General features: G+C 30.5%; 1 protein-coding gene across 2 annotated transcripts in view; it reads right to left on the bottom strand.

Annotated features, from left to right (window-relative positions):
* The window catches only part of LOC107437245 (protein PALS1), a 158,069-nt gene extending 145,827 nt beyond the window's left edge, over positions 1 to 12,242 (bottom strand). Inside the window, exon 1 of one of the 2 annotated variants that reach the window (XM_016049176.3) lies at positions 12,042 to 12,242. In XM_016049176.3, coding sequence (XP_015904662.1) covers positions 12,042 to 12,117 — 76 coding nt within the window. In that variant the 5' untranslated portion in view covers positions 12,118 to 12,242. The remainder of the gene's footprint in view (positions 1 to 12,041) is intronic. The other variant, XM_071179143.1, reaches the window with a different exon arrangement.
* Between the last annotated feature and the right edge of the window lie 231 nt (positions 12,243 to 12,473).

The raw sequence follows: 12,473 nt of genomic DNA, 5'->3' as shown, positions 1-12,473 counted from the left end.
CGCAATAACATAAAAATTGAAGAAATAAACTTAAATAGATGTTTGTACAAAAAGTTAAAATTATACAGAACCATTATAAGAAAAGAACTAGATATTTCACGCACACTCGCAAATTTATTAACATTTTTTTTTTCAAAATGATTTTTTAAGGAAAATTCAGGAACTCGGAAACTATTAAAATTGATATAAATTTATTTGCATATCCTTTTAGTTTTTCGTATTCTTTTAGTGATATTCCTCTATTTACTCTTTCTGGGCTGAGTGTGATGAACGAAGTAATTTTATTTTTAAAGTGATCTTAAATGGATTCCTTCAAATTTTTGTGTATCTCAGTGCCAAAAATGGTGGCAACCACACTCCGTGTTGTGAAACACTCTTGTGCTGGTGGACACTCTCCTTTTTATAAAATTAATTAATTATGAAATAAACGTTTTTTGAAGTCAAGATAAAAGTTATGTACTATAAAGCAAAATGGATGGACAAAAAATAATTATTCGTGTCTTGAGAAACCGTAAAAATATGATGGATTCCTATGGTGTTTAATTAATTTTGGTTGTTAGTTTTACTAGTATTGAAGAATTAGCTCTATTTGCATTGAGATATCAATAGATACCAAATGAACAAATATAGTTATTTAATATAGAAACTTCGGTAAAACGTTTTTTCTGGCCTATGGAAATGTATAACTACCGCAGAAAAGTATTTAATTATAGGAGCATCTCGAGTTTCTCGTGAACAATGCCGAATAATACCGAAATGAGCGATAACAGTTATTTTTACATATTACAATACGCATTTTTGACTACAATATGTATTTTTGATTAATCTTATAGTGTAAAGCCACTGTGAAGTGCAAGAAATTACAAGAAACAAAAAAAAATAATAAAAAATATGAATTATTTATTATTTTGATAAGTATCGATAGATTCCTTTAGATTTTTGTTTATGATTTCTCAGTGTTGATAAATACCGATTTATTGATTATTTACTTTAATTGAAGTGATTTAAACTTTATTGAGGAAAAACAAGTCAACAAAAAATACGGGTAGTCTGATAGGTTATAAAAAATTTGATCATACGTAACTTGTATAATATTAATGAATTTACTGCGCTCACCACCAAAACGCGCTGATCCACGTTATAAAATGCAGGTAATGCTTACTTTTTTTATTTATATAGAATCGATTAGAAAGAGTATCTTGTGGAAAGACCGGAAGTGTGTTGGGAAAGCGGAAGTCATTTATGAAAGAGATAGCGGTATTTAAACTCTTCTCTGTTGTCGATCGATGGCTAACTCTCTCTTTGCTGTGCTGTGTTTGGTAACAAAACTGTGGTTAATTCAACTTTCGGAAATGTTCATTCCGTAGAAAATCGGTGATTATTTCAGGTGGAAGAGGTAAATGATCGTTTGGGAGAGTTCTCATTTGAAAAAGAATTGATTCTTCTCCTAAAGATGATGCACAACATAAAACGAGAAAAGTAGGGCACCCTATTTAAGACAGAAGCCTTGTTTTAAACAGAGATGTTGCCTCAAAGATAAACAAGAGAGAAGAGATTACAATTGGAAATTTAAGAGCAATAACCCGGTATTCCCTACACTGATTTTCTAAAGGTCCATTCCTCAATATCGATATTCTTTACACTGTTGTTTTTGAAGGCCCATAATACGGTTTTCTCTGCACTGATTTTTTTTTAATGGGACATTTCTTTGTATGTTCTTCACTCTGTTGGTCTTAAAAGTAAAGGGCTTATTGCCCCTACGCTGCAGTTTTTCCGAATCGAAAATTAATAACCAAAAAAGCCTAAATTGATTAAAACAAAGCTTAAAACCTTTTCTTCGCGAAAAAACTTTTATTAAATAAATGAATTGTTCTTTTGTCAACTTAGTAATATATATTTAGAAAAAAAGGAAGCAAAGAAAAAATGATAATTCTCTCCCGTGATTTACATGCACTATCAAACTGCCTAAAGAACATTCGTCATTGCCTGCTATGTTTTAAAGCATAGAATAATTCTCATATTTTATATTTTGCCTGAAAACGTTGTTGACAGTAATGCTGGTAACACATAAGAAAGGAGATCATTTAAACTTCTAGTGACTGCGTGTTAAAACGGTCATTTGAATTCAATCTAATTTGACAGATATTTAAGACAAGATTAATTATTTTTTCCTAGTTATGTGTTTAAGTTTGAAAAAATTTTTCGTATTTAAATCATGGTACAATACATTTTTTTTTAATTTTCTAAATGCAACACTGTAAAAATTTGCTGAGTAAGATCTCTCCAAAGATTTTATTGCTTATTAAGTTTAAGTATTCACTGAATCCTAGATACCACAAAACCTCGACATTTCTTCTGAACCTGCTCTGGAAAGCGCCCACGTTGAGAACTAGTCCATCTATCTAGATTCTAGACCAGAGGTCGCCAAAGTGGTCTATATAGACCCCCAGGGGTCTATTTAACAAAAGCGGGAATCGATCTGGGCCAGGGGGTCGAATGGGGGTCGATCCGAATCGGAGGGGCAAATCGGTAAATTCAATCTTAACTACGTACAGTTATAAATTAAATGTGGAGTTTCGAGGGGATTTAAGATTAAAATTGACCAATTTTGAGCCCAATATAGCGAACCTTGCAATAAAACACAGGGCACACCCATCTCATTGATTAAGAAGCAATAAATCTGTAGTTACTTTACTTATTATTTCTACTTATTTATAGTTACTTATTATTAAATAAATATTAAGGTATTTAAATTTCAACATTAATATATTTTTCATAAAACTATTGTTACACAATGTACTATTACTCTAAAAAATGCTTAAAATTGTAAAATAAATGTACAAACACAGTATCTAATAGAGTTTTATTTTAATTAACAGAAAATTAGTTTCATGGGGGTCGATGGAGATTTCGAAAAATTATAAAGGGGTCCATGATCAAAAAAGTTTGGCGACCCATGTTCTAGAGTAGACCATCATACTTTCTAAACAAATGATGACGCCAGATGTTATGTGTCTGATAAAACACTTCTTTCACTACAGTCTTCTCTTCGAAATGGATAGTCTGAATATATTGTAAAAGCCGAGGTGTAATATTTCGCCGAATATGATATTAAACAACCAAACAAATAAAAATTTGTGAGAAAGAACGCTTAATTTCAAGTTATCACCAAATCGAGCTCTCGTATACTGTTTAAAGGGTGTAAGTTAAATCAAAACATTTAAAATTTAATAAACTTACATCAAAGCGTGACGGGCATGAACTTACACTGGTTTGAGTCATTTTATGAATTTTAATAAAGATACCTAATGAATCGAATAATCAGTTTGTAGACTGCTTTAAATATGGCAAAAATTAAATAACTCTGACTTCTAAATAATTAGATCATTTGCGCTCTAATTCAATTGAGAAAGTGACTTTATTTTATTAAACTTCATTTCCTTTTTAAGTTATGTTAAAATGATACCATTGATTTATTCAGTTCAAAAGAGTATTCATTTTTAAAGCATTGTCTCCAATCCTATTCATGTATGGTCCGAAAATATAAATCAATACATGAGACCCACCACAAAATAACGCAGCACAGGCTATAAATTTCTAATAAAAATAAAGTATACTATTTCCCAATTTTCTATAGCTTAAAACGGAAGGCACAGGTGCAGACTTTATGTGGTATTTTATAGCTGTTCGATAATGGTTGGCCTAAAGAACATTAACTTCCTCTGAAAAAGAATTCTCCAGACCATAAAACTCAGCCACTTCATTAGGTGATTTTCATTAACTTCCAGAACCGACTCAGAAATAATCCTTCCCTCCTAAAAATTGTTAATTATATAATTTAATCGAATCGAGATAGTCGTATTGTTTACAAATAACAAAGCTGCTAAGTTTTTTATCATTATTTTTCTGTTTCACTTTCAGTGCAACCGAGGTTTCACATTTATTTTCTATTTTAAATCTACGCTTTGTAATTTAAATCACTTCCTCTTTCACGTCTTGAGAATGAGCATCTATTTTAAACGCTTAAAAATATCGACTTTTAGGGTCATTTTCATATTTTTTAAAGTCAATCCATTTTTAATCAAGTAATCTAAAATAGTTAGAACTAGTTTATTAATTTAACGATTTGCAAAATTTTTTTTTCTTCAAAATTTTACGTTGATATTTCTGTTCTTGCTTTTGACTCTTGAAACTTGTATAGAATTTAAGTTAACGAGCTAAATTATTAGCAGCAGATATCTTGTAAACGAGCTTACATTTTTTTCATTAGCAGTATTTGTTGATAGAATGATTGTCATTTATTAATTTGAATAAGCTAATTGGAACCTTCATAACTGAAGAAGTTACACTTTTCAATCAGTCGGTACGCTACAGAAATTGTTAGTCACTAAAAAACTTTAAAGTAACTTTAGTATCCAAACACCAAAAAATAGGAAACAATAGAGATAATTCTTAGTGTTAGCAAACACCCATACAGAGCCAGAAATATTTCACTTCACTTCATTTGCAGTTATCACTATTTTTGGTGTTCATTGACACCAAAATTTGTAATCACAATGCGATGTACCTAACGCACAGAAGAATCAGTAAGTTAATTTTTACGACCTATAACCATTTGCGGTTTCAATGAAGGCATCCCCCCCCTTAATAAACCAGAGAAGAGAAGCATTCTGACAAAATAGCGTGGTTAGATTAAATAAGGTATTTAAAACTGAGATAACCATTACACAATTTCTTTACACAAGTTATCTATAACATTTTAATAAATTGTAATTGAAAATAATTATCTACCTGATTATAAAATAATTTGTTTTGTAACTGTCTCCTGATGGACTTTAGGGATTTTATCTAGTTAAAAGGTCTTTGTTTCCCTTTTCAGATTTAGCATACAATGCTGAATTTTACATGTTGACCTTCAGACCATCTCTTTCTGTATATCGGTTTCAATTACAGGCAGAATTCTGGATCTTGCTGTTTTTTTAAAGTTAAATATGTCTAGCAAAAATTAATTTTGTTGTCATGTAAATCTAAATATCTTCTTGTAAGAAAAGCTTAACCTTTTAAAAATAGTTACATAAAATTTGCTCACTGAGTTTTTCAGAAGTTACAAATATTATCATTATATATATGTGTCTATATACATATCATTAGATATTACACTATTTAATCAAGTAAGTAATTTAATTTGTAATTTAATCAAATAAATCTCACATTTACTTTAAAGAATTTATATCCTTTCACACTGTTTATAAAAGTTGGGGCAGTTCAGTAAAGATTTTCAATTTTCATGGTAATATGTTACAATACTTTCATAGGCCCTATAGGTATACATATTTGCTTCATGGGTATTCACTTAATAACATTTTGGATTGACAACAAAATCAGTAAATTGGAGGCTAAATATATGAGCAAATGAAAGTCTCAGTGCTTTTCTACCATAATTATATCTTTAAATTACAGATATTCTTAGAAAATCTCTTTATTTTAGCTCATTTTGAAAATTATCGTTACTGTCTCAAATAGGAGGAATGATGTGATTTATGTGCAACATCGGTTTTTTCTTCATAAAAATGAGTCCCATTGATTTTTTTCCACGTGTCAGTAGATACATTACTTACAAGATCATATGAATAGTTTTTTTGAGCGACTATGCTGTTTTGAGAAAAGCTAAATAAAATAAAAAAATTTAAATGTTGCTTTTTTTGAAAGTTTAAATGTCCATATCTACTAAATGCATTCATAACAGAACTTGTATTAATAGTGAACTTCAATATTCAGAACAAAGGAAATGTTGATTAATCAAGATTTTAAGGGCAGAAAAATGCCAAAAACTGAATTTTGACTAACTTTGAGAGAGCATAACTTTGTGAAGTTACAATGCCTCATGGAAACGAGTGCATGTATATTAGTAAGGCAGCGATATACCAAAAAAAATAGTGAAACAAAACTTTGGGCAGTTGTTGCTTTCTTTAGATAAACTCCTTCAAGCATATACTTATATTTCACCTATAGAGAAATGAACTTAAATTTTTTGCAGAGAAGGACAAAATATTTTAGGAACTCAAACTTGCACAATATTCATTTTTCATAACCTTCTTCAATAAATATAAAAAAATCAAGTCAATCAAAAAATACAAATATCAAAATTTTAAATTTTAGTCTGATTTTCAAAATTGGCTCTTAAAGCTTACACATTTTTTTTCAAGTTCAAAAAAAGAAAAAGAAAAATTTCAACTATTTTACGAATTCCAGCTCTCTTTGTCTTTTTTTATTTTTAAATCATCGCCTTTTCGTCCTTCACAAATATGAGAGGGATTCGCCGGAGCATAAAATTCGATGTTTACGAACCCTAGCGTGATTGTGGAACATTTGCGTGATCCAACACGATTTTAGTTCCGGCCGGAGTTTTGAAAGGAAAACTCTCTTTCCGGGAGCCACAACAGAAGTATTCTTTTCACGTAAATTTTGGAAAAGTTTTTGGTTGAAAAGGAAGAGAATAAAAATGCAGAGAATTCCGCCCCAGCAGCTACAGCGATCTTTTCGCAGCCAAAAGTTGAAATCGGTACAACGTCATTGATCGCCTCCAACTCCTGCTGCTGTTTTGATCTGAAAAAACTTTTCAGAATTTCCTATTCAACAGTATGCAGCCCCCACCCCCATGCACACACACATACCAACAGCACAACCCTCTTTCAGAAACAGAAAAATAAATGTTTATTTTTATTCATTTACTTTCAAATAACATCGCTGTTGTAAAGGGCCAGAAAAATTTCAAAGGCTATTCGAAAAATAAATTCATTATTAATTATTAAAACTTAATTAGTTTCACTGTTTAGTTTTTAGTTTATTTTAATTTTGAAATTTTATCAGTTACATATGGATACTGAGCTAAATCGCGCGCATATTGCATTTTAAAAAACTGTAGTGAAATAATTTAGATAAGAAAAAATATCGTAAATATATCTGTGAAAATGTTTCAGTATATAGTGGAAATATTCTCGTAATATCACAAATATACAATAAAAACTATAACATTATAAATATATTCTGAATGCAGCTGTAATAGTGTTTTGGGTGAAATTTATTCCAAGTTAAATGCATTTTCATTGTTTTAAAATGCAAATCGAATTCTTACACTTAGGTACGCCTTAATAACTTTTGATTTAGTCGTTGGATTTTCTCCTTTATATTTTCTTGTCTAACCATGCATATTCTAATAACCATAATTGAATTAAACATAAAAACTTTTAGTAGCGTAGTGAATAAATTTTGAAAGCATTTATACAAATTTGCATTAGTAATTCCCAGCACGCTTTTCAAATCAAAATAAAATAATAAGAAATAAATTCGTTGATAAAGAAATATGTTTCTCTACTCTGTAAAACGTTTTAGAGCAGTGTTTTCCAACGTGGGGCCCATGCCCCACCGGGGGGCAATTTAATTGCAAAGGGGGTAATTCAAAAATGGACTCGACATGAGTTTAAACCTTTTGCTCTGGGCCATTTAAATGCAATGCGAGATTTCGGTGACAAAATCGAAAGAAAAAAGCAAATTCTTAAATAATTGCGGTCAATAAATATTATGTGACTTAGGGATTTTTTAAGCGACAAACCTGAAATGAAGTATCTGTTTACAGTCGATGGTAAAGCATTTGTGAGTTATTTAGCCAATATCTTTGAAAAACTGAATATATTAAATAAGAAACTTCAAGGAACAAATAAAACCTTGTTGATGCAAAAGCGAAGATATATGACTTCATTACCCTTATTGAGTTATGTCAGAAATATATTAACAACAAAAACTTTGAACAGTTTCATTGACTCCAAAAATGTGAAGTAAATAACACAGCTTCACTTGTTATTGTCGATGATCTGAAAATTCTATCGGCTGATTTAAAAGAAAGGTATTCTGATTTAAAACAAATTTATTTTCCAACATGGATGTTGCAGTCCATGTTAGTGGATTTGTCTGATATATCAAATATATCAAGAAGAACGTGCAGAAATGCAAAATGATGAGCCAGTTAAAACCTTATTTATTATGAAAGGAGTGATGGCATGGCTTCGTGAGGAAACAGAAAACAAATACCCAAATTCAATCAAATGTGCCAGAAAACTATTGTTACCGATTCCATCTTCATATTTAGCTGAATGTGGATTTAGTGCAGTAAATGATTTCATTGGTAAAAAAAAAAATCGTCTAGATATAACATAACGGGAAGACTTGAGACTGAGGCTAACCAAATTGGAACCTAAGATAAAATCTACGCGCAGCAAGCATCAAGGGCAAGAATCTCACTTAATTAAAATATTAAATTATTAAAGAAAAATATTTATTAAAATTATTTCGAATTTGAATTTTAGTTCTTCATTATATGTTCTGAAAATTTACTTACTTTGTTTCGCTAACAATTTCCTAAGTTTCTTAAGTGAACAATTCGATTTTTTTAATATTAAAAATTATGTATATGCTACATAGGGGGGCATAAGAATTTCAGAAAGGCTTAGGTGGGGCATGGTACAAAAAAGGTTGGGAAACGCTGTTTTAGAGTGTAACAATGCGAAAAATGGTGGTAACTACTCAAACTATCTGTTATATCCGATTTGATATTAATTAATTCCTTGATATTATTATATCTATTCTATATTTTAATATCTGCTGAGGATAGATCAGTAGAAACATCAGTGCTCCGAGTACCGGTTAAATGCATACTGGACAGTGACACTTGACCTTGAAACAACTTTGATTGTAGGGCATATCGGGCAAATGTGTATCGGGCACTTAACTAGACCTAGTATATATTTCGGACATTTATTAAAGAAACTATGTGATTGTCTACAGTCACCGGAGGAAGTCAACAACCACCCATTTCGGCCAGTCACAGTAACACATACACATCATAAACAAACTCATAGCTAGATTAGATTTAGCTCCAGGCGTGCGAATTTAATTATCGGACATCAAACTTCATTAAAAATTATTAATGAAAAAAAGTAATAAAAGATTTCATTCTTCTTTTTAAATATTTTAGAAATAAAACTGTCTTTTATTGGTTAATACATTCATAATTGTCTTTATAAATTTAATAAAATTGGGATTTCACCAAAAGAAGGTTAATTATTTAGGGTTCCGTAGCCGAAAAAAATTAGGGACCGCTGCTCTAGGGGCTTCAAAGTAACGTTAATGTAAGAAATAAATATAAGAATGTTTTCCAACCACTAACAAATAACTATCAAGGTCAATAAGAACATAATACAAACGAGTTGATTCTAACTTGGAGATTCCTAGTGAAAGAAGCAGGTAGTACAGTCCCTTATTGAGACAAATAAACTGAGTTTTCAATGATTTTAATACCTCCCTTGTTCTTCTCGGTAACAATACTTATTGTGTTCATAGTCTGGACACATTTATTTTCTGGTTTAAAAGATAGTTTGGGATCCTTATCGTGCATAGTTTTTTTGCGTCATTTTATACTTTTTTTTACTTCATTTTTAATGTTATTTATTATAATAAAAAGTGGTTTTAAATAACGAAAACAAAATAATATGCAATTCGTTGTTCTAACTATTATACGACTTATGTAAAATTTATTGAAATAATTTCCAATGCGAAATTTGAAAATTTTATACTCGAGTAGTTCAAAAGAAATATTTTTCAGTTTAAAAAATACTATTCTATCGATTTTGCGGTAAGAAAAAAAAAGTTCGCTTTAAAGAAATAAACTTATCGAACAGAAACTAGTTTGACAGAAGAGTCATTGTTGGGAAATTCGATTTCCAATACTTCATTAAAGTGAACCAGAAGATATTTTTTAAAAGAAACAGACGGAGAGAGACACTAGATGACTTCATTATCATAATGCTGAGTCGCTCTGCAGATTGAAATTTCGTCAATAATATAGACATGAATTGACAAAGAATTTAACTTTGTTATAATAGGTATTAAAATGAATTAACTAAGACTTTAACAAGTTATTGGAGGAATAATTTGTATACGTGATCTTTTTAAATAACATCTTCGCTACAAAATAAGAAATGAAATTTTGCAGAATTTCACCCCCGTGTCTCATAAGGACATTTTCGAGTAACTTTCCTCGGAAACTGGATTATTAATTTTATTTTAAACAAATTTACTGCAAAATATTTTAGTAATTATTGCAGTAAAAGTTGTCATTTTGAGCATTTTTTGCACTGTGTAGGATATTTTTATGGAGTGTTTCTTTATATGTTGGTCATGTAATAGGGTTTTCAATAAAAAGTCTCCCTAAAACTACTGTCAAGAAGGGGATCGACCCAGGGGGGTAAAAAGAATCGTATTTTGACTGCCTGAAAGGGGGAAAAATATATTATTTTTAAATTTGTATCAAACGATGTCCATTATGTTGGTATCAGGAAAATAAGTATCGTTGCAACGGAGGGATTTTATTATCATGATTCATATTTTGCTGCTTTTTTCTTTATAACTAGTTATCCATGCTTTTTTTTTCCTTTTTGATACTTTTTTTTGTTTTTCAATTATTATTATTTCTGTATAATGTTTATCATCCAAGAGTATTCGGAATCTCTCCTTATCTCCTATACCGCCCATGTGAAAAGGTCATTGTAAAATGCATGTTTTCCCAGAAGACATTTGCTCCATATTTTTTACACGAATTTCCATGAGTATGTTATAACAGGGTCTTTTATAGATTGATTTATTCAAATTCGAGAAACAAAATATTGAGGGGATCAATGCAAGATAAATTCGATTTTTAATAATTATTTAAAAAATAACCTCCTAATCGTTTTGCAACAGTCCATCTAAAACTGAACTAGTACAATATTTTAGCTCTTTAATTTTATTAGTTTCTGAAAAAAGATACGGCAAGTCTGTAAAAACATAGTTCTGAGATATAACCAAAACATTTTACATTAAAAATACGAAAACTTATTTTCAATTGCAATTTTGTAACATTCACCCCTCACGTTGTATTTTATTAGATAAGAAATTTTTGAACTTTGGGGGATTCAATTCCGTTAAAAAAAATTTTTTGTGGTGTGGATAAAAAAAGATAAATCACATTATTCTTACAAAAATAATAATTATTTTAAATCATAAAATTTTTGCTCGTAAACCTATAAACATACTACTGACATTATAGTTTATTTAAAAAATATTTCTTTCGTAGTTTATAGTGTAGGGTGCTATTTTTTTTTTCAAAGTAGTGAAGTGAATAATGCAATACACAAATAAAAATAAATTAAAGAAGAAAAAAAACAGTTGTTCGTAGCGATCTCAGAAAATACTTTTAGCGTTAGTCAAGAATAATTACACAGCTCTAAGTAACTAATTTTTCAAATTTGATGGGTGCAAATCTTCGCTGGTCAGTCAATGGATGCAATGAAAATGGATGCAACCCTATGGATGCAGCTGAGCGTTGATAGAAATTTCGCATTTAAAATCAAATATAACTAATACATGAACATTACGAAGACTATCACATGCGAATGCAGAATCGTGAAACATTTAATTTTTTAAGAGGAAATAAAAAAGCAATAAACAATTAAAAAATTACAAATATTTGATAGTTTCGCATTTCTTAAATTAAATATTCGTTGTCGAAAAAGGCATAAAAAGTTGAAGTTGAGATGAACAAATTAAAAAAAAAATTTTTTTTGGAATAACAAACTGGCTCATGTAAACATGAATAAATAATTCGCAATGATTCCCTTACATTTAATGTAAGCCAATTTCTTATTCAAAGCCATTTTAAACATAGGTGTAAATTAAGTTCTCTTACTAAATTCCAAAGTAGTTCGCAGTCACTATATTTTTTAAAAAAAGTAGTTGTAGTTAACTACATTTGTAACAAAGTAGTTATAGTAAACTAAAAGAATAAAGTAGTTTTTTCATCTACTTATCTTGGTTACAATAATTCGAACGGTTTCCGTTCACTCAACTCAATAACTCAGGCAGTTCGCCACCCCCCCCCCATTAAGTCACGTGCCAAAATACTCTACACCCGACAAGTTCATTCACGTCACAAACCAAAATCCACTCACCGAATAACTTGAACTTCCGGTCCGACGTCTCTACGATGAGGATGGCGTACCCTGCCCCCTGCGTACTCCCGGACATAGTCGGACATAGCAGCTACGTCGTCCCACTCCACGCTTCCACACGTCGTTGCTTGATTGCATAGCACGTCTCTCCTCCGAAGATCCCACTTAGGAGATGCTCTTGCTGCTCCCGCCCGAGGAGTGGAGGATGTTAGAGGGGAAGCGCAAGAGCAGGGATTTTAAGATAGGGAATTTTCGTCCATCCATAGGGATTTTGTGGAAGGGAAAAGGATATATATCCCTCCACTGATAAGGTACTTATTGAAAAGATAAGTCATAATTTCTATTACTATTTCAAGCTTATTAATGACATACGTTCTTATGTACAATACAGACATTGAAGATCGAAAAAGAAAGATTGAAAAAAGTTTTTCA

Source organism: Parasteatoda tepidariorum, chromosome 3, assembly GCF_043381705.1.
Source record: "Parasteatoda tepidariorum isolate YZ-2023 chromosome 3, CAS_Ptep_4.0, whole genome shotgun sequence".
Classification (NCBI taxonomy): domain Eukaryota; kingdom Metazoa; phylum Arthropoda; class Arachnida; order Araneae; family Theridiidae; genus Parasteatoda; species Parasteatoda tepidariorum.
The sequence above is the reverse complement of the archived record's forward strand: the minus strand, read 5'-3'. Positions and strand labels throughout refer to the sequence as shown.